Raw genomic sequence first — 21,440 nt, forward strand, 5'->3', positions numbered from 1 at the left:
TAGGAGACATTATGGAATAAAGTTCTTTATCCAAAAGGGTGTATATATAGTAAAACAGGAGTGGACCCAAAAACAGATTTGGGGTACCCCACAGAACAGATTGGTAGATGCTGACAGGATAGTTTAGACTTTGAAACATATGTTAGAAAGGGACGATCTGAACCAGTCTAGAATAGACCACTAATGGGCCATTCCCATCTGTACCGGGTCGGCCCGGGCCGGGTAGTGTAGGTTGTTTACATATCTGGTATTTTTCCGGGCCAACCAAGGCTCATTCTCAGCCCTCTTCTCGAGGGGGTCTGCTTCAGGCCGACCAGAGCCAACACGCCCACTGCTGACAGCAAATTCACACCTTCCATTAGAGCAAGCCTCTGATTGGTGGGTAGAATCAGCCCACATGGACTTAAGGCAAGGATGTGTGGAATCAACCGGGCCAGGCTGGGGCCGACTGGGGCTACCCGACCCGGTACAGATGGGAATGGCCCATAAGTCTGTTAAGGTGCTGTGCTCAACTGTGTCAAAAGCTGCAGAAAGATATATATATATGTATATATACATATACATATATATATATATATATAAATAAGAAGACCGCAGACGACGGTCGAAACTAAAGGTAACTAGAAACACCTTCATGTCCGAAGCAAAAAGAACCTTGTTTAATAAGTTTGGTACAACGCCGGCATCACTGCAGATGCAGCACCCCTATCGATCTCACGCTCCATCTGTCCCTCACTCGTGAACAAGACCCTGAGATACTTAAACTCCTCCACTTGGGGCAAGACCTCATCCCTGACCTGGATAAGGCATTCTACCCTTTTCCGACTCAAGACCATGTTCTCGGATTTAGAACTGCTTCGCACTTGGCAGCGAACTGCTTCAATGACAGCTTGAGATCACGTTTTGATTAAGCCAACAGGACCACATCTGCAAAAAGCAGAGACTCAATCCTTAGGCCACCAAAACAGATCCCCTCACCACCTTGGCTGCACCTAGAAATCCTGTCCTTAAAAGTTATGAACAGAATCAGTGACAAAGGGCAGCCTTGGCGGAGTCCAGCTCTCACCGGAAACAAGCTCGACTTACTGCCAGCCATGCAGACCAAGCTCTAACACCGGTCATACAGCCCGTATCAGAGGGCCTGGCACCCCATACTCCTGAAGTACGCACCCTCCAGGACCCAAGTGTATAAAGCTGGTCCAATGTTCCACGACCAGGACAGAAACCACATTGCTCCTCCTGAATCTGAGGTTTGACAATCCACCAGACATGGCCGTAATTTTCACCTTAGAAGTGTGTGTGTGTTTCTTTACAGTATGTTCTAATGGGAAACAGGCTTCAACACAAACGGTTGTTTTCTGCTTGGTCCTAGAGCTCAACCAGTGTCAGTTTAATATAGCGTAATATTGTCTTTGGATGGTAAAAAGTGCAGGGGTCAAAACTTGACTTTGGAAAAGGGGGGCATGTCTCTCCCCCCCCCCCCCCCCCCCCCCCAAATTATGTCCATGCCGCCAGACCCTCCTCTCCAGAACCCCTGAATAGACTTTACCAGGGAGGCTCAGAAGTGTGATCCCCCATAGTTGGAACACACGTTGCGGTCCCCCTTTTTAAAATAGGGGAACCACCACCCCGGTCTGCCAGTCCTGTGGGACTGCCCCAAAGTCCATGCAATGTTGCAAAGCTGCATCAGCCAGCACAACCCTACAAAATCCAGAGCCTTAATGAACTCTGGGCGTGTATATATATATGTATATATATATATGTATATATATATATATATATATATATATATATATATATATATATATATATATATATATATATATATATACATACATATATATATATATACATACATATATATATATATATATATATATATATATATATCAAAAAGAAAATAAAATTTAACATTCACCTTTGATTTAGTTAGATTTAATTCTAATTTTGTCAAAAAAATCCTAAAAATTTTAGTTCTTTTATTTTGGCAGATTGAGTTAATAAACAATTGTTTGTAAACAATTTTAAGATGAAACTTTTTTAATAACATCAAAGACTCTGAAATGTCTTTCTCTGCAGGATTCTGAATTTTCAACAAGAACCTGTTGTTTCTGGCCCAGAAACAGAAGAATTCTGCGTTTGTGGAAAAAGCACCAAGAAAGTTTCCAGCAATCTGAACATCGGCTGGGAGTGTAATAAAGATGTTCCTCCTACCTGACTGGAAACTGTGACTTCACTGCTGTGACCAGCAGGTCCAGGATGATAACTAACAGGACAAAGTCAGTAAGCAGCATCAGAAATACTTCTCTTTAGGTCTCCTTTCAAAAATTTGAAAAGGTTACCTTTAATTTCCTCCCTTTAAAGGAAACATATTAGTAAAAAATTAACATTTAACCAAAATTACCTTTCTCATCCTAAATAAATCATCCTGTTTGCAGTCAAATGGTCATGTGACCCGGTAACGGTCAACCAGATCCCTCAGCTGTGTGTGTGTGTGTGGCAGGGGGGTGGGTGGAGGTTCTTTAAGGTTGGATTTTCACAAAGTGCACACTGTCCAGACTCACCTAGTCCAGCCCCTTGTCGCACCCCTCAGCTGCCCATCTTTTTTCATACTGCCTTTCTCGGGGTCTGACTCTTGTTGGAAGTTGCCGTTCGAGGACTTTTGGAGACGCTCATTCTTCACCAACCACCATGGTTTCCAGCAGTGTCTGCAGAGCTGTCCTGCTGGCGCTCTTCAGCCTCCTGATTGCCTTTGTGCACACAGGTAATCCCCCTGTTCAGCATGAGTTTTTCAGATTTCTTCCATCAGGTGACGTGGACGCAACTTTTCCTGCTTCTTTTTCATAAAGAAGAAACGGTTCCACAAACATAACATATTCCTAGTTTGTCATTGCATGTATATTTAAAATGAGTTGCATATATATTTAATGAATTGTCAAAAAGTTTGTGAATCTTTTCTTTTCCTCTCTTTTTCCATTAGGGTCTGGGTGTGTGTGTGTGTGTGTGTGTGTGTGTGTGTGTGTGTGTGTGTGTGTGTGTGTGTGTGTGTGTGTGTGTGTGTGTGTGTGTGTGTGTGTGTGTGTGTGTGTGTCTTGCCTGATGTAAATGATGCAGTTGTTGAAGCACTCTGAGCTGTGAAAGCTGCTCTTTGACAGTCCGGAGGACTCTGTCGCTTTCATGATGCCTGATGTTCATACGAAGCTTAAATAAAACTAGTTTCCCACTCACCCTGAGCTGAAGTGACTCAGCGTAGCACAGGTTAGGATTTCACTTCCATTGATGCGAGTCGTGTTTTCACCCACCTTTGAACGGTTCTCACACAGACAAATGGGCAAGTAATCAGACAGTGACATCAAAGCTGTTTCTATTTTACTCTTCTGTTTTGAAATATCTCTCAGATGAGAAAAAAAAGTTGAGAAAGTTTCTGGACAGAGCAGAGAAGCTTCTCATGTGCAGAGGCCAGAGTTGCAGGTCAGGAGAGGCGTGGGTCAACAAAGTCTCCTCTGTCCTTGAAAATGTGTTAAAATCGCCTTTGCAAAAATAAAAATCCAACAATACAAACGTTTTTTCTGCAGGTGAGACTAGTTTTTAGAGTTGCTGACGCATTTTATCGAGTTTTTGACAAGTCAACCACTGTGACTCGTAGCCTCATTTGTTCGTTCACCGTGAGAAGATGGACACAATGTCACAAGATGCATTTAGGCTACTCTTTGAATTTTAGTCACTCCTTGATGTTTGTATCTGTATCTGATGGCTCGTCTCCCACACAGAAAGTTGTTCATTTCTGTTGCTGTGATTGGAGCAAAGCTTTAGGGGTGAATTGAGTGTTTTGCAGACAAAAGGCTAAACATTTGAGTCAAAGAGTGCAAAGTGAGGGCACAGACAGCATCGTGTTATATGTTTGCCCTGCATCGCTTGTGGTTTCAAACGTCTGCTGAGTTACTTTTCACACACTTTTGCCTGTGCTCTTTGTCATCTGTCTGCTTGGTGTGAAATCCTGACCGAGGAGCTTGGAGGAACCAACAAATGGCCTTCTATGGTTTTAGTGTTTGAAATCATCCTTCTGCCAAACTCAAATGAGTCTGAATATGTGGGGTCTAACAAATATGGCCTGTATTGATCCAGACGTTGTCCCGAGGACGAGAAGTCACACTCTGGAATTAGACAAGTTTTGTGTTCCTACAGAATTCTCCATGAGAAGAATCTTTATTTGTAAATGTGTCAGGTAAGACAAAAAAAATCCAAGATGAAAAAAACTGAATGCTAGAATAACATTTGGTGAGGAAGGAGTTCAAAATCTCATCTAAAATGAATGCTAACTTGTTAAAGATGACAAGAAATAAACAATCATCATTTAAAGGAAGTGGAGTTTAAACTATACAAATGATGGAAGTGTAGAATAAAACCTAAATTGTTTCAGTTTGTTGAAGAAAGTAATGTTAATTTGGAAAAAGTGAGCTAAAATTTTAAACTTCTCGTATGCTTCTTTATTCCTTTTCATTAACAAACAACATACATAAACAAACACACTTACTTCAAATTTGAGAAACATAAAATTATCAGAAAAGACAATTCAAAGAGTGATTAGAAATTTTCTTTTATAAATCATTTTAGATTTTTATCATAGTTTCATTTTTCTGTTGCTGCCTTTAGAAAAACATCCACCAAAGCTACAGAGACTTGAACATTTGTTTTTAAAATGCTGAGTAGTAGAGTTATATAATCTCGATTTTTTTATTCTGATTATTTACTCATTAGTTGTCTATAATTTTTTATTCATTAACTATTTATTTATTTACCGTAATTTCCAGACTATAAAGCGCACCTCAATATAAGCCGCACCTACTAAGTTTTTAAAAAAACACATGGAACTGTACTTATATAAGCCGCATCGGGCTAAAAGCCGCAGATATCTACTGGATATCTACTGAATTGAAAATGTAGTTTAACTGAATGTAACTGAACTGATCAGTATCAAACTAAACAGAAAAGTTCTTGATTAGTTTATTCATCATCCCCCTGCGCACTGAAATCACTGAAGTCATCATCTTCAGTGTCGGAGTTGAACAGCCTCGGAAGAGCTTCGTCACATACCTTTTCTGTGTTGCTGTCATCATCCCGGGTGAAGCTGGATTGAATGAGTTCTTCCCGCTGCCGTCTCCAGCGCCGAACCATGGATTCATTCATTCATGCCAAGCTTGCGTGCGGTAGCACTGTTTCCCTCCTTTACTGCCAGATCGATGGCCTTCAACTTAAATGCGGCAACGTATGAACTCATACGTGTAGTTTCCATGATGAGGGGGTATGGACTTGAAAAAAAATCTTCGTCGTGCCGGCTGCTTGCATGTGCTAAATTAAAATGAGCACTTTCTTTGACTTCCACTTTTGACTTCCACCTGTTTCGCTTTCTGCTAAAGCACCCCCGGCAGGTGAAGGAAAATCTTCAGTAAAGCCGCACCTCATTATAAGCCGCATGGTTCAAAGCGTGGGAAAAAGTAGCGGCTTATAGTCCGGAAAATACGGTACATTTAACATGATTTACCAAAGGTTACTGGTCTTCCCTAGAGTAGTCAACAGTTTTCTAGGGGTGGTCATGCCCCCCCCCCCCCCCCCCCCCCCGGCCACCCCTTGGAGGCACCACTGGAGCCGTGATTCAAACGTCATCAACTCTGTGACATTTTTTAGACTTGATGTTTGTCTCCAACTGAGTCTGTCATGTACGGGCTTGAGTAAACCCGTCCTGCTGGAAGCGTGTTATTATTTTTGCTGTTTTTATTAAAATGGGCTGTTCAGAGGGCAACAGCTTTTTACACTCAAGGACTGTTTAATAAACAAGTTTGTTTGACATCCAGTGCCGAGCCGGTGCCTACTTTGAGCCTGACCGGTTGTTACTGGTTGCAGCCTGGCGGCCCCGTGCGGCCGCACAAGCGACCTTTTGTGTCCACGGCTGAAGGCCTTATTGATGGCGGAGCTGGCCGCAGGCCTGGGACTCCAGACCTGCAGCCAGCTACAGGGCAGGAAGCTGCACACAGCTCAGAGTCAAAACACGCACATCAAACGGGCGTTTCACAACTTTAGCTGGGGCCACATCTGACTTGACCTCAGTTTCATACGACCTCTTCATCAGCATCCTTGTTCATGTTGATCAGAATTGTAAATTACAAATCTTTTAAATGAAAGTTGAGCAGAAAAATACTTTGGGGGTAATAGAGGGATAAACGTAAACATGTTTTGAGTATGGTCGAGCAGGAATGCTGGTAGCTGAGGGCTGGACAAGTAAATCACTTAGCGCCTAAATGGGTGGGCTTCAGCATGAACAGTTGGTTTCCATACGGGAGTGACGACGATCACTTTTTCCTCTCGTTCCTCTGGATTCTCCTATAAAAGCTGTACTGATGTTCAAGTTTACAAGAGAGATGAACCGCAATCTCAGAGCCGTTGAGATTCTGTTTAGACTCCTCAGTCAGGGCGTCAGGAGAACAGAGGCACCTTGTTCTGTCTTCGTCTGCTCCAGAGACCTTTGAGGAGTTGGGCTGAAATGATGTGAATGACACCAAAACACACAGGCTGCTCGTGGCTGTGAGCGTGTTTGTTTTGTTTGGCAGAGACAGTGTTGGACACCTCCTTAACAAGCAGGGACCACCAGGACACCATGTCTGGAGATCCACCTGCTGAAGGGACCACCAAAGCCCCGTTTCAGGACGTCACAGACCAGTCCTTCACCTTCGACTACGAGGACTCCACGCTACCCCAGATCCTGGATGAGGATGGAGGTAAAACTGTTGAGTTTTTAACCAATCAATCACACCTGAGCATCTGTTTGCATTAATATGTGTGTGTGTGTGTGTGTGTGTGTGTGTGTGTGTGTGTGTGTGTGTGTGTGTGTGTGTGTGTGTGTGTGTGTGTGTGTAGGTGTTCTGGGGCCCGGAGCCATCACAGCCATAGTCATAGCCGTCTTCCTGGGAGCGTCGGTCCTCCTCGCTCTTATCGTAATCACAGTCAGGAAGTTTACAGCCTCCTAGAGCGAAGACGCCTCACTTTGTGTGTGAAAGAGTGTATGTTTGTGCAGAGTTTGTGTCTGTGTGTGTCTGATATCAATCTCCATTTCGAGTTCACACCCTCGTCTTTCCTTTAGAGATCAAATGCTCTAGGTGCTGAAAAGTGCGGCGGGTCCCTTTTAGATGACTAAAAAGACCAAATTCATTTACAACAGTGGTAGAAACTGGCTGGCTCTTCCAGTACAATCAGAGCATGTCCCTTTTGTTTTAATCTCCTTAGGATCTTGCATTCATGCTCAAAATCATGTTTATATGCTGTGAGTCCCTTTTGTTGTTGTAATCTTTGCAAAAAATGTGACTTCTTCTATTTTCTTTTAACTAGCTCAGTGAATTTTAATAGGCGCCACAAACAACCTGCCTGGTGTCACTTTTGAACAAGTTTAGATGTTTGTTGTTGCATCATTTAAATATTTGTGGAGTCCAAATAAAAAAGAAGATAACTTTAAAAAAGAGCCTTTCTTGTGTTTCCTAATTGCAAAGGATGAATTTAAGTAAAGGTGAGTCTGTTTTTCTTTATTTTTAACCATTTTAGTTAAATTTGTTCTCTCTCACTGAATCTTTAGAAAGAATATTCCTGCAGGAACATCACCCACCCAACTTATGTTCACTAAATAACCCTAAATTAGAATCATGATTATGTCATAAAGTCAAAATTATAGGAATATAAATCAAAATGAAACATTTCCTGGGGGTGTCATTGCTCCATGCCCCTCCCAGATATTGAAGTCATAGGCAAGAATACGTAGACAAGTCATTGAGTGCTGGAGAGCATAACAGCGTCGCCACCATATTGGGTGGGTCTCATCACTCTGTAAACCAACTGGAGTCAAAGCAGGGTGGGCAACTATGCCCATTTTTTGTGCAGCCTACCGACACATTATTGAAAACAGATCACAGAAATGACTATTTATTTTCCAGCACACCTATTGGGATTTTATATTTTAGTTAACTTTAAGTATATTTACATTTTAGTCATCATTATCTGATTTAGTGAAAAAGCATTATAAAATGTGTGTTTTTTTAGTTGAGCTCCTCAATAGAAATAAATGCTCTGGGGGCTAATGGAGACCCACCCAAGTTGGCAGCCAGCTGCTATGCCAGCGCCAATAGGGAGCCTAATGCTTCTGGACCAAGGGTCCCTGGAAGAATAAAAAAATGAATGCAAGTCAATGAGGCTATAAAACTATTTTCTAATCCCGTTTGTTTTGTGCGATGGGTTTCAAATATCATGTCTGTGAATTTTAAAGACCCATTCGGATGCTTATTTTCAAACGGGGGCAAACGTTATTTTAGGACTACAAACGTGCATCACCAAATCGACAAAATTGAACTAGACACGGAGAAAAGCAGAGGAAAAGTAGCTGTAAGTTCAGTGACTTTCAAATCCTTTCTTCCGGAGGAAATAATCACAATAAATCTGGCAATGTGGTAAGTAGCAGCTACGCTAAAGCAGAGGAGATTCTGTGGTGACGTGTGACATGCCGACATCTGATTTGTATGGTTATTGTTAGGGTTCACGAGCCGACCGGAAAGGGAAGAGACTTAAGCTCCCTATAGACAGTGCGAGTCCACATCGCATCTACGTGTATGATGTCTGTGATCGAAGCTTCCCAAGTGGGTCAGAGGTAGGTGTGGCCAGCTCCAGCATGTTTTCTTAAAGTGACAGAGCCCTGAAATGGTTCTTTCTGGAAGGTACTGAAAATGTCAAAATGTAAAACTGCTGAAAGTGCTTCGTGTGAGTGGGATTTGGTGCAAAGAACTACATCATCATGTTTGATACCAACAATAGACGTATTATAACTTAAGAAAAAATCATAATACCTCCCCTTAATTTTTTTCCTGACCTGCAATTTGCTCACATTTTTAAAGTTTAATGATAAAATAACAGTATCTCCGTTTATTTCAGCAAATGCATCAGAAATAAACAAGTTTAGTGTTTTTAAGGTGCCAGTCAGCAGGTGGCAGCGGCCCGAGCAGACTTCTTTCACTTTGCAAGAAAAGCTCAAGTTTTCCTGCAAAGTGAAACCAACAAACTCACTCTCCAAAACACTTCCTGTTTGTATCCAAATCAGCAATATTCTTTATGCTGGGAGACGTTTGGAAGCTTTCAGCCAATGAAACGACAGCAGCGAGATATTCTCACACTTCAGATTCAGTAAAGTCATTGTCCGAAACCAGGAAAAGCTGTGACATCAATCACAGTCAAATCTGCAGCCGCAGCTTCTCACCCGTGTTTTCAGCTCTCAGATCACTCATCCACTTTGATGCGAGAAAATTCAGAACAAAATCACAGTTTGGACTTTTGATTTTATGTTACTTTTGACTTCCCTGTAAAGTTTTCAAGTGCCAGGACATCAGGTGAATAAAGTCACATGTTTTGAGGCCTTTCACGTGTGTTCTAACATCATCACATACATGGAAGGAAATTCCAGTTTAGGGAAATGTAAACCACAACCCAGCAGTAGTGAGAGAGCTGTGGCATTAACCAAGACCAATGTTTCCTCAATTTCATCCAATGTTTTTTTAACGTTTGTGTTGATGTTGCTGGTAAAACGTGTTTTTGTGATTTAGAGAAGCCATTGTGGTGTTCAGCTGCTCCTTCAGCTCTTTAATCTGGTCTCAGCAGTGATGCTTAGACATTTTTAACGTGTATTTTTGATTTAAATGAACACCATAAGGTTAAGAGTTTGGAATTCAAACAACTACTTTAACTTTTTCACCTCTCGCAGAAAAATAGGATTATAATTTCAGAAATTTCTAGGTTTGTGATCATTATTTAGACATCAAATATTCAGCTAAAAAACTGAACATTAGAGGCAAATTCTGTGTTTGAAACAAGAGATCTGAATGTTGTTCTATACATGGACGTAATTTTCACTTTAGAGGGGGGGGGGGGGGGGCACAGGGAGGATCTTTACAGTGTGCTCTAATGGGAAACAGGCTTCAACCCAAACGGTTGTTTTCTGCTTGGTCCTGTAGCTCAACCAGTGTCAATTTAATAAAGCGTTATATTGTTTTTGGATGGTAAAAAGTGCAGGGGTCAAAACTTGACTTTGGAAAAAGTGAGGGGGACATGTCCCCCCCCCCCCCCCCCCCCCCAATTACATCCATGGTGCTATACCCACATGGTTTCAGTTTCTCCTGATGGTTATTTACAGAAAATAAGGCTACAGTTGTGTCACTTTTGCGGCGAGCCTTCGCTCGAGTTTGCCGGTCTGTGTAAACTGAGACCTGCTGGACGAGTTGCACTCTAAAACGCATCAGTGCAAACATACATGATGTGTGGCATGACTCAGGAAGTGGTGATGAAACAACAAAAGCAGAACCGTGTCTGGCACGGCACAGACAGTCAGAAAGAAACAAAGAAAATTCTTCTGAGACAGTCATGGGGTAAGAGCACCGCTCAATCTCACATTTTCCACTCGATAAGAACTCTTAGAAACAGACTTCAGGCGTTAAGTGTTTGGCTGATTTCTGCAGGAGACTCTGATACGGTCTGATGTTTGAATTAGGACCATAGACAAACAGAAAGTGTGGTTTATTGTTTTATTGAATAAAAACCTGTGATACTTTTCTGCAGGATGTTACTAATGCATTAAAAACTTTTACAATTTGACATTAAATTGATTATTAAAATTCTCGATGCACGGCACTTAAAAGTATGATGTGAAGATGTTTATTTCTTTTTCAGATTTTAAGATGTTAGATTTTTCTGCTGAGACGACCTTTTCCACCTCAGACGATGGCAGACGATTTGCTGTGTTTAACTCTCTTTCCTGTTCTGAGGTCAAAAACCTACATTTGTGATTATTTATTTTCTATTTAAACGTAACCTTAACAACAGGATCCGATCGTGTTTCTGCAGAAGCCAAATCTTTAACACAACCATCTGTTTCCTTTTAAATCTGGGTTATTTCCACTTGAGCCAGGGACTTTGTTCAGTTTTTTATCTGATTAACCTTTAGAGCTTATTCAGATTAACATGCAGGGATTGAGATCAGCCATGAAGAGTTCCCATGGTCGACGAGAGAAACACAAAACAAACTCAGAGCCTGCATCCACACATCTGAGAAGTTTCACTTGCTGTGTTGCAGTGGTTTACAATGTGTGTTTCTGTGTGGGAACCGAGTGTAATGACAGGAAAGGAACGTTCACATTCAAAAGTCAAATGGAGCTCTCCCCCCCCACCTGCAGGGACAACCTAACGGATAACTGCTCCACCCAGCACGTGGACCAGCTGATGACCGTTTTGGAGATGGTCATCTACGTTCCCATCTTTGTGACAGGGCTGTGCCTCAACATCGTGGCTCTGCTCGTTTTCTGCGTGTGTCTAAAGAAATGGACCGAGTGCACCATCTACATGACCAACCTGGCCCTCATGGACCTCCTCCTCCTTCTCCCTTTGCCCTCCAAAATGCACGCTGCCAATTACAGGTGGTCTGGTGATCTTCAGCCACTCTGCTCCTTTTTGGAAAACCTTTATTTTGTTGGTATTTATGGCAGCATCTACATGATTATGTGCATAGCCGTGGACAGATGGGTGGCGATCTGTCACCCCTTCCAAGCCAAGCAGCTGCGCTCCCCTAAAGCGGCTCTGATGACCTGTGTGGGGGTCTGGATCCTAGTGATTTCTGCAACCTTTCCAGTCATCTACGGCTTCAGGGAAAGCAGCCAGGTAGAATTCCACTGCTTCCACAGGTTCTCAGACGCAGGCTGGAGCCCAGCGGTGATCGGCAGTCTGCTTGCGTTTGGCTTCCTGGGGCCTGCGCTGGTGGTGGTCCTCTGCTCGGTTCACACCATCAGGACCCTTAAGCAGTCGGGTCAGCGGAGCGCACAGAGCCAGGCATGTGTGAAGATCATCTACAGCAGCCTGAGCGCCTTCCTGATCCCGTTCACCCCGAGCCACCTGGGCATCCTGCTGCAGTTCCTGGTGAGACAAAACTCAGGTTTAGGTTAATGAGAACCTCATATCAGAGTTTATTAGGCAGTTTCTGACAACTTTAGATCATCGCGCTTAGTCTGGATGTGCTTGAACATTTTAGCAGGACATATTGTTTTTATTATCGTTCACTTTCTGAAAACTTTATTTATTTTAATCAGAAACTCTAAATAATTTGTCAAAAGAAACAAACACAGCAAAAAAATCGCATCAATTTATTGAACAAATCAAGCAAGTTTGTTTCTGAGCAAACTTTGTTTAATATTTTCCACACTTGTTAAATGGCTCAAAATTTCCATGTTAAAAGCTCCGTTCATGCTCGCCTAGAATGAAACCGTTTAAACACTCATTCCTGCTGCACGATTATAATCTGAGTTTGGTATCCCGTCAGTTATGGGAACCCTTTAATAGTGGCTGCAAGAGCAGAAGATGTGTAAATATGTAAATACAATAAAACTATCCACTGGAAAATTAGTTCAGGCTTTTAACTTTACAGATAAATAAGAAATAATTACAAAATTTCAACTGATCTTCAAACTGAAAAACATTCACGCTGGAGTTTTCTCTTCTTTGTCAGAGTGAGATAGACACAAAATAAAACCGACATCTTCTGTTATCAAGATGGCAGACGACAGATGATGTGTTCTTGCTTTTAGGTGCATCAACAAGTGATTCAGGACTGCGCCGCCAAGGCCAACATCAGCCTCTTCATCCAGGTCACCATGTGTCTTTCCAACATCACCTGCTGTCTGGACGCTCTGTGCTACTACTTCATCGCTCGTGAGGTGAGGAGCACCAAACACACCTTCAGGAGGTCCTTCAGCGGCCAGAGAAGAGCCACCTTCAGCACCTCGGAGGTCTGAACTCTCAATAAGGATCTTAGACATTCAGAGAAAGGCTCGTTTTCATTCATTTTTTTTTAGCTTTGTTTTAAACTAACAAAGAGCAATCAGCTCACCAGGAAGTGTTGCGTGCACTCAGAGTAGAGGGAAAGAAGCAGGTCATCACAGCACTGAGCTAAAGGTGTGATGCGGAGGTTTGGTCCTGCAGCAGGAAACCAGCAGGCACCATTTTAACCCCAAAAAGCTTTGATAACCAAAACCCAAAGGGGAAATTCCACTACCCAGAGCTTTATTGTGAAGTTTTTGTAGCTTAATTTGAAAAAGAAAACACACTTTCAGCTCTCTGACTCCTGATGAGAAACTGACTTGTGGTGTTACTCGTTTTAAATCTGGCACAGGCGGTTCGCTGCACAGCTTTATTGTTTTACTTCCCAACTGACATCAAACAGATTCAAAAAGGAGCCTAAATAATCCTGATGGCCTCATAAAAACAGTCTAAAAATTAAAATAGATGGATCTTAAGTAGTTTTATATTGTAAAATAAAACATTAAAAATCTTATTTCAATTAAAAAACATCCAGTTTAATCTTCCAGGAGATAACCAATCATTCAAATAGTTATAGAATTGTGCTTTTCATTATACAGAAAGGCATAAATAATAAAATCTTTACTATTTAACTATAGTGTGATATTAATAAATGCAATGAAGCACAAATACTCAGATAAGCATCAGAACAGTGGATTTATTTATAAAATGCATTATAAACAGATTTTTAACCTAAACTGATCATTTGAAATGTGGCTGATTTTTAAAACAGATAAATAAATGACTGTTTCCTGTTGATACATACAGTAACATATTTTACATTCATTTATTATTTTATTATTATTGCAAACTTCAACATATGGAGAATTTTGCTTATTTTTTTATGAAAAAGCCAAATAGGAAAAAATGTAGGAGTTTCATGAAAGTAAGTTTTATTTGTACTTTAATCAACAAAATTGTTGATGTTTGTGATGAATGTAAATGCTATTTATTTAGTTTTAAATGTGTATGTATATTTTTGAACTGTGTAAAATTGTTTTTAATGTCTAGTTTACAGAAAACATTTGGTTTAAATGAGAGCAAATCTTTAGTTTTTTGTTAATCAAGCTGCCGTCAGCTAATTCTAACAGATCGTTATTATTGATTGTGCAGTTTACTTCAGGTTGTTTGTGCTCCTTTATTTATTTATTTTTTAGCAAAAACTTCAATTTGATATTTTTTAGTAAAATAAGGATTCGGCAGCTCTGTTTGTGAGTAAAAAGTAATTTAATTTTATGTTTATCAGGCAATACCTGCAAAACTGTCAAATGTGAGTTGTTGTAAATGTATATTTTATTTGTGCACATTTTCATGATGTCTTGTTTTGTTTAGGTTTCTTTTAATAATTAATCAGAAGTTTCAAAGTGAAACAATTGTGGATTATCAAATAAATTTACTAAACTTTTCCTAAAACCTGCAGTTTGTTTGTTGCGGAAACTCCGCCTACAGATATTAATGTGAAACGAGTGTCCACCCAGATCTTCTATGGTGCTTATAGGATAATTAAGTTTTTTCTTAAACAGATTGACTCCAAAAAGCAAAACAAAGTTCGATTCTTTATTCTTAAAGCAGCAAAAAGTACCAGAGAAATTGTCTGTACAGTTAAAGATGATGAAATATGAGCACACGAGCATCATAAAAAGACAATAAATGCTCTTTTTTAATGATGAGAAACATGATTGAGGAGACAATGTCAAGATGGAACAGAGCTAAAGACAGAGGAAGAGGAGGAAGAGCATAACAAAGTACGTTTTTAACCTTTGATCTGATCTACAGTGAGTGATCTTAACTATAAAGCACTCGGTATAAAGTTTATAACCCTTAACATAGCATCACTCTCCGCAGACTTGGGTTCCCTTTGTCCCTCTATAGTGCTGCTACTAGTTACAGTCTAAAGCCGTTAATATGCAATAAAAGAAGAGGCGAACCAATGATCTCTCACTAAACAAGTTGATTTATGTTAAAAATCTAACATTATTAAGAAGAAAAATCAATTTACAATATATATTGCTTTGTAACAATCAAAGTTATATACATTATTGATACAAACCAGAAAATTAACATCTTAACTACATGAGGTATGTTTTGGATTTAAACCAAACAAAACAAACATCGACATGAGTGCAAAGTACGAGCAGCTTCGAAGTATCTACAATGATCTGCAGTGCACCAACTTATTCAGAAATACAAAAATGCAGTTAAATTAAATCAACGTCACGAACCGACCCACATTGATATTAACCTACAGATAAATCCAACGGTAAAGGTACGACGTTAAAGACTATCAGAATTCTAAAATGACATTTTACGTGAAAGAGCATTTCAAAATAAGACAAAACCTAAAAGAAAAAGACATTTTTTACTGGACAACATGTTGCTCTTAAAGTGCAGTTTAACACATAAGGAATTCAAGAGGTTTGGTTTGGAGTAGGCTTCAGTGCTGGCTGGCTGAGATTTCCGCCTCAGATTTCTAGAATCTGTCGCAGATGGCTGTCTCGACCACAAAAGTGTTTTCAAAGTGACGGATCTTGTGGCACCTCTTTGTCTCGCGTCTCTCGATACCTGGAAGAGAAGGCGAGAGGAGTGTTTAGGAAACTCACCACTGAAACTGCTCATATTGCTACAGTCGTTGCCCACGATTGTTTTGCATCAGCAGCTGCGATCCCCGCCAGTCGCCCATATATGTACGTGAGGGGAAGTATGTTGCATCATTTCTGAAAGCTGTCGGGCCAGTTGGAGGTGGCGACGACACAGTTATCACTCATGCGCATCACTGCCTCCTCCACAGTGTGTGTGGATGTGTCCACACGCACTGTGAGTGACTCACATAAGAGGAAGTTCCCAGGCTGAACCCACACACACACACACACACACACACACACACACACACACACACACACACACACACACACACACACACACACACACACACACACACACACACACACACACACACACACACAGGCTGCTCCATGAGTAGCTGACACTAAGGAAGCCCCTATTTGGTTCTAGCTCTGAATGTTCTCCACACACCAGATCTGAGCTGTGACTCAACAGCGATCACAATGACCCCTCGCCTCGCACACATCATGTGACGCAACTGCTCACGCGGGCATGTGTGAAAAGTGTAGCGTCATGAATGTCCTGTTTTTGACCTAAAGATCCTGATCTGCTGCGTCTGCTCGAGCAGAGACATAAAGTCTACCAGCTTCGGTACCAAGGAGGGTCCAAGAGGACCTCGGCATTCTGGATCTAACGGAGGCTTCCCCTGGGGTACGTAGACCGACAGATGGCGTTTCATGTGTGTTATAAATCTCCAACTAAGCGAAACATTCACTCCCACTCAGAACTAAATCCGGATCCGCTGGTTCTGATAGCAACATGCCACACATCCATCGTTCATCTCTCGTCTCACTCCACCTTAGTTCCATCAGTACACCGAGTGTTTAAGTTAGTCTTGTTTAAATTGTGTAGAAATTAATTTCTTTCCTCAGAGTTAATACGAAGTGTCACGTAATCCCTGCAATAAAAAGTTCCGATCTTCTGGTTAAAATATTCAAAGATCCATCAGATTGATATTTCATATTTCTATGGAATCTCACATTTGATGGTTCATAAGTAAGATGTAAACTACCCATCCTTTACAAAAGGGAAGATGAGGCAAAAATCTCAATTTCACACCTCAAACCCCCAAATAAATCAGAAGTTTGCACTCACGTTGGCGCTGGCTGCGGCGTCTGAGGCGGTACGTCTCTTTGCCGAAGCAGAGCCTATGGATGAACGGCCCCAGCTGCCTCATGTTCCTCACCCTTCCGGTCACCACCATCTCCTCCTGGACAATGTAAGTCTGAGGAAGGTATGTTCCTCTCTGTGACAAAGAGACAACGATTAATCACAGAGTGAAAGGAACACGCTGACCCTTTTTTTTTTTTTTTTTTTTTATCTGACAGCCGGGCTTTTAGAACAGCTTCACCATCGTTAAACCGGCTCACCTTGACATTAATGAGCAGCTCCCACAGGCTCCGTGGAGGCATCACCATGGTTGTGTTCAGCTCGGTGATGTAGCATTTGTCCAAGGCAATGTCGTGATAAGCTGTAAGGCCCTGCAATGAACCAATGAAATCTAAATATTAAATCAAACACTTTAAATGTAATCAGAAGAGTATATTTCATTAGAACCTACCCTCTGGAAGTCATGGATGATATCAGCAGGATCGCTGCCTCCAAAATGAGGCACAGGCACGCTGATCTCCTCATAGTTGTCATCAAGGTAGATGCCGACATTCTCCTCCAGCTCTTGCCGTCCCCTGAGCGGAGCGTACACCAAGTCCTCGTAGATGACCCGACAGTGAAACAGGCTGTCCTCTGGGATCTGCTGCTGTGTGACGTGAGACAGCTAAGTTAGCCTCCCTTGTTTGCTTTAGGGTGCAGTATTTGCTTGACTTTGTGCTTTTGATCATTAATGTAAAGGCTGTGAAATCAACTGACCTGAGTTATAAAGTAGTAGCGATAAATGTAGACTGAAGCAAGCACCAGTCCTGACATGAACACCACCAGGCTGAGGACGAGGCAGCACTGGCCCAGTGGGAATGGCCTTTTAGGCTTTATGATGGGAACCAGTCGTCCCTGTGGAAACAAAAGAACAACTACAGGTTAATTTAAAATTTCACAAATTTATTGGCGCTGATGTGCAAGGTAATGCTGGAATGTTGTGTTTGCATGAATGAAAGAAAAGTGTGCATCTTTTATTTTACTTTTAAGTCTCTGAGTCACTGATGTGCATTGAGGCTATTGATGGAAACAAAGCCTGCTACAAAGCCATGCTCTTCCTCACAGAGCCTGAGTTAATTCTGATAAGATGTGGTGTCCAAGACGTCAGTCAGGAGAGAAGATCTAGTAGACGTAGGATGGACTGGAATAATGAGGCATGCCAGATGCCCGCCTGCAGCCTCTCAGTCAATCTGCTGCCTCTCTCTACTATCGTTTCCATGGAGAGCGGAAACGAGGAGAACAGATTGTGCCAGGCTCTGACGAAGATGCTGGCACGTGGCCGTCTGGGTCTATTCTTGGAGGACAGCTTCCATGCTCCATATTTGTGGATATTAAATCTCTGCTCCCTGTGTGGGAGTTAGAATAAGGACAAGTGCGTAGAGCAGGAGTCCCTCAGCAGAGGCGGACATATTAATAGGCCCACACGTACGAGCTCTGACGCCTCAGATCTCGCCTTAGCCAATCACAGCCTCTCACATCCTTCAGCTGACGTACCGACAGATAAAAATATATGTTTTCTGAGGAGATGGATACGTCATCATGTGGTTATGATGTCAACAAGTTAGAGTTAGATCTTCTATTTAGTCTTTTTCTGCATCTTGCTCCTATAATTTTCACATTAAGTGTGGGAAACATTAAGGATTTTGTTCTGTCTTTGCATACATGCACAGCTAATTATGAGTCTTTAACATCGACAGCACACCGTAATACCATACATTATCAGTTATTGGGACACCTACAGGATCACTAAGGTATTACACCTTCTGACATGAATGCATGCTGCTCTCTCTCTCTCTCTCTCTCTCTCTCTCTCTCTCTCTCTCTCTCTCTCTCTCTCTCTCTCTCTCTCTCTCTCTCTCTCTCTCTCTCTCTCTCTCTCTCTCTCTCTCTCTCTCTCTCTCTCTCTCTCTCTCTCTCTCTCTCTCTCTCGTCCATAAAACATCTACAGAAAGAGGTTGCAGATTTATTTGCTCTATTGTTATTTGTGTGTGCGTTATAAATAAGCCCATTTATGAAGAAAGTATAACAAATACATTTAAACACATGAATGCATTCCTATGGGCAAGGCTGCTTTCTGCAGTGTGACCAAACCACGTAATGTCAACACCCAGAAGCTGGGATGTCAAGCAGTTTGTTCACTCGTCAACATGATGCTGCAAAATTAAACTGACAGCTTCAGCAAGACAAAAGTGACGCGACTGCTCATGCTGTTGTGTTTAATTAAAGTATTTTATTTATGGGTTAATCAAAGCCATTTTAAATAAAATGATTAAATCCCATCAGTGACCAGATGAGCATGGATAAGCATCACTAATCTACTTTATTAAAGCCTTTGCAGATAATTTGCAGACTAGTTACGCCAAGAAGCAAGGGCAAACACCACAGAAGCACGAAACAGAAAGAAGTGTGAACTCACGTGAGCCTGAGGAAGAATGATCTTGTCCGGATCGTTGTCTTTTTCGGGCTTCTGCGCCGACACGGGCTGGAAGGTGATCTTCACCATGTTTGTTAGCTAGGTGTGTGATTTCTCTGTCTCCTGTCTGCTTCTGTGCGCTGGTACCCTCCACAACATCGGCGGAGTTATATAGCGACGGAGCAGCGTCGCCCCCGGGGATCTGTGACGTCAGAACGGCGTCGGCTTTGACGTACAGGCGCTGTGTGGGACACAGGGAAAAGCCTCCTCGTTGCTTTCAAAATAAAAGGCTGTGTCAAGCTGAAACATTTAAAAATGATATACAATCTATTGTTTCTGCCTTCTTATGGTAAATAACGATTCAAAAGAACGATTAAATGTTTAAAAATGAATGAAGCTAACAATAAAGTAGTTTTGAGGATTTTACTCAATCTTACACTTTTATTTTGAAATTAAGTGCCCAATATGGAAGTGTTTTCCGCATTTTATTTCAAGCTGAAAATCCTCCTTTCGTCCCCAAGACTATCATCCGGAAATGTTGTGATGTTTGAAATTGGCTCAGCTATCAGCTATACTGTAATAAAGTTATTAGTAGGGAGGATTGTCATTTCTGGGTCAAGCTTGGCTCTTTTGCATACAATTGAGAATTGTACATAGTGCAGGCCTACTACTATCTGTGTGGTTAGAATAACACAATTAATGAATTTTAGAGCTGTGACAAATGCAAAAGTAAAATATGTCTACAGATAATGGTAAGTGGCCTGTATTTGATATGGCACCTTCTGGAGTCCTGGAACCTCCCAAGGCACTTTACAACACAATCAGTCATTTATCCATTCACACACACATCCTGGTGGTGATGAGCTAAATTGTAGCCACAGCTGCCCTGGGGCACACTGACATGAGTCTGTCGTACACATGCCACCGATTCCTCCGAATAATGCAAAAATTTTTAAAAATGTAGCAGAGAAAATCAACTATGATCTCTAGTTTAAGTGTAGCGAAAAATCTAATGGTGCATTAATAATATATGCTTCACATGCAAAAAGTCAAATAGATTTTGAAATCAGATGCAGAGCTTCTGCGAAGTTCCAGTTTTACGCCTGGGATACACCGGCCGCTGAAGCGCCGGTGTCGGTACAGGATCTGCTCAGGTGCAGGATCGGCTCGGGGTCCTTCAACTGCCGATGACATCAAAGTAGTTGATTGGCTGAACATGAAGCTTACGGAAGTTACGTTGTCACCATCGACATATAAATATTGGACAATGGGTTTCCATAGCTCCAATAACACATTTTTGAAGATAAATGGGAGGTGGCCACCACCGCCATTTTGACCGTGTCACAGGTTCCGTTGTCAGTACAAGATCTGCTTGGGTGCAAGATCGGCTCGGGGTCCGTCGACTGCCGATGACGTCAAAGTAGTTGATAGGCTGAACATGAACCTTACGAAATTATGTAATCATGTTACGTTGTTATCACGTTACGTTAGTCCAGGCAAATCTTTCTGTTGGAAAGATGGACAATTTTTACAAAGAAATCCATCATTACCTCTTTGAAAATACACTTTTAGCATAGAGCTGCATGTATATTAGGGCTGAACGATTAACTGCATGTGCAATTAAATTGCGATGTGACAAAAGGAGATTTTCTAATCGCAAAGGCTGCAATTTGGCAGCGAGTGGTTAGCGCAATGCTAATATACGTGGAAAAACCCATAGGAATGCTAATGCCAATATCACCGATTACATTCTTACAAATTATGAATTAGAAACGTGCCAAATGATTACATTTGGAGTCTAATAGAAAGTAAAACTACCATCAGTCAAATAAGTACAGACATGTATTTTAGTAAAGCCAGAAAACTTTTAACTCCAGAGTTTTGGACTGGAAAACTGATCAAGGAAAATAACTAAAACGAAACAGCAGCGCCACCCGCCAGACCACAGAGCACAATCTAAGAGAAAGCAGGGAAAAGGTACAAGTCAACAACTTATATTTTTGACCAAGTCTGGAGAAGGTGAGGCCCATACCTACCGGTCCGCCCGCTAGTATCATCTAGGCCGCAAGGAAGCTTCCCCGCCCGGCAGCGCACAGGTGTTCAAAACCTGTCCGAGTTTTAACACAGAGCTTGAGTTGGATTAGTTCAACTCACGTCCCCTGCAGGTGCTACATACCTCTTCTCCAATGCTCAGTTCACTCTGGGATGAGCGTCACTCCCAGTACAAACTAAACAAATGCCCAAGCTGTTGAGTGCACAACACAGTTTGAGTACGAATCTCCTTAAAACGAATTGATTAGCCAGTAGAGTACATACCACCAAAGCAGAGCCG

At 41.7% G+C, this 21,440-nt stretch overlaps 3 protein-coding genes across 5 annotated transcripts; 2 read left to right on the top strand and 1 right to left on the bottom strand.

Moving 5' to 3' along the window:
- Nucleotides 1–2,063: 2,063 nt before the first annotated feature.
- Nucleotides 2,064–7,510, top strand: snorc (secondary ossification center associated regulator of chondrocyte maturation). Its single transcript, XM_015956899.3, has 3 exons — nt 2,064–2,764; nt 6,606–6,773; nt 6,913–7,510. The coding sequence occupies exons 1-3, from the start codon at nt 2,692–2,694 to the stop codon at nt 7,020–7,022; spliced, it is 351 nt and encodes a 116-aa protein (XP_015812385.1). The 5' UTR covers nt 2,064–2,691; the 3' UTR covers nt 7,023–7,510.
- Nucleotides 7,511–10,293: 2,783 nt separating this feature from the next.
- On the top strand, nt 10,294–14,320 carry LOC107383958 (G-protein coupled receptor 55). 2 transcript variants are annotated; one of them, XM_015956901.3, is made up of 3 exons: nt 10,294–10,448; nt 11,253–11,988; nt 12,654–14,320. In XM_015956901.3, the coding sequence occupies exons 1-3, from the start codon at nt 10,444–10,446 to the stop codon at nt 12,858–12,860; spliced, it is 948 nt and encodes a 315-aa protein (XP_015812387.3). In that variant the 5' UTR covers nt 10,294–10,443; the 3' UTR covers nt 12,861–14,320. The 2 variants fall into 2 exon arrangements, with proteins under 2 accessions (XP_015812387.3, XP_070412202.1); XM_070556101.1 differs by having other exon boundaries at nt 10,294–11,988.
- A 147-nt stretch (nt 14,321–14,467) lies between these two features.
- Nucleotides 14,468–19,282, bottom strand: itm2cb (integral membrane protein 2Cb). Of its 2 annotated transcripts, none has more exons than XM_015956904.3 (6): nt 19,112–19,282; nt 17,413–17,550; nt 17,108–17,299; nt 16,917–17,027; nt 16,642–16,792; nt 14,468–15,486 (listed from the first exon to the last, which is right to left on the bottom strand). In XM_015956904.3, exons 1-6 carry the CDS (start codon nt 19,196–19,198, stop codon nt 15,395–15,397), a joined length of 771 nt encoding a protein of 256 aa, XP_015812390.1. In that variant the 5' UTR covers nt 19,199–19,282; the 3' UTR covers nt 14,468–15,394. The 2 variants fall into 2 exon arrangements, with proteins under 2 accessions (XP_015812390.1, XP_015812388.1); XM_015956902.3 differs by having other exon boundaries at nt 17,108–17,302.
- Between the last annotated feature and the right edge of the window lie 2,158 nt (nt 19,283–21,440).

This window comes from Nothobranchius furzeri, chromosome 11 (genome assembly GCF_043380555.1).
Source record: "Nothobranchius furzeri strain GRZ-AD chromosome 11, NfurGRZ-RIMD1, whole genome shotgun sequence".
NCBI classification, from domain to species: domain Eukaryota; kingdom Metazoa; phylum Chordata; class Actinopteri; order Cyprinodontiformes; family Nothobranchiidae; genus Nothobranchius; species Nothobranchius furzeri.

Excerpts from the sequence above, each read along its gene's own strand:
- snorc (XM_015956899.3), top strand. The coding sequence starts at position 2,692 with ATGGTTTCCAGCAGTGTCTGCAGAGCTGTCCTGCTGGCGCTCTTCAGC. Across the intron at positions 2,765-6,605 it reads GATTGCCTTTGTGCACACAG|AGACAGTGTTGGACACCTCC; the intron begins GTAATCCCCCTG and ends TTTGTTTGGCAG. Across the intron at positions 6,774-6,912 it reads GATCCTGGATGAGGATGGAG|GTGTTCTGGGGCCCGGAGCC; the intron begins GTAAAACTGTTG and ends GTGTGTGTGTAG.
- LOC107383958 (XM_070556101.1), top strand. The coding sequence starts at position 11,041 with ATGCAGGGATTGAGATCAGCCATGAAGAGTTCCCATGGTCGACGAGAG. Across the intron at positions 11,989-12,653 it reads GCATCCTGCTGCAGTTCCTG|GTGCATCAACAAGTGATTCA; the intron begins GTGAGACAAAAC and ends TCTTGCTTTTAG.
- itm2cb (XM_015956902.3), bottom strand. The coding sequence starts at position 19,198 with ATGGTGAAGATCACCTTCCAGCCCGTGTCGGCGCAGAAGCCCGAAAAA. Across the intron at positions 17,028-17,107 it reads TCATCCATGACTTCCAGAGG|GGCCTTACAGCTTATCACGA; the intron begins GTAGGTTCTAAT and ends GGTTCATTGCAG. Across the intron at positions 15,487-16,641 it reads ACGCCGCAGCCAGCGCCAAC|GTATCGAGAGACGCGAGACA; the intron begins GTGAGTGCAAAC and ends CTTCTCTTCCAG.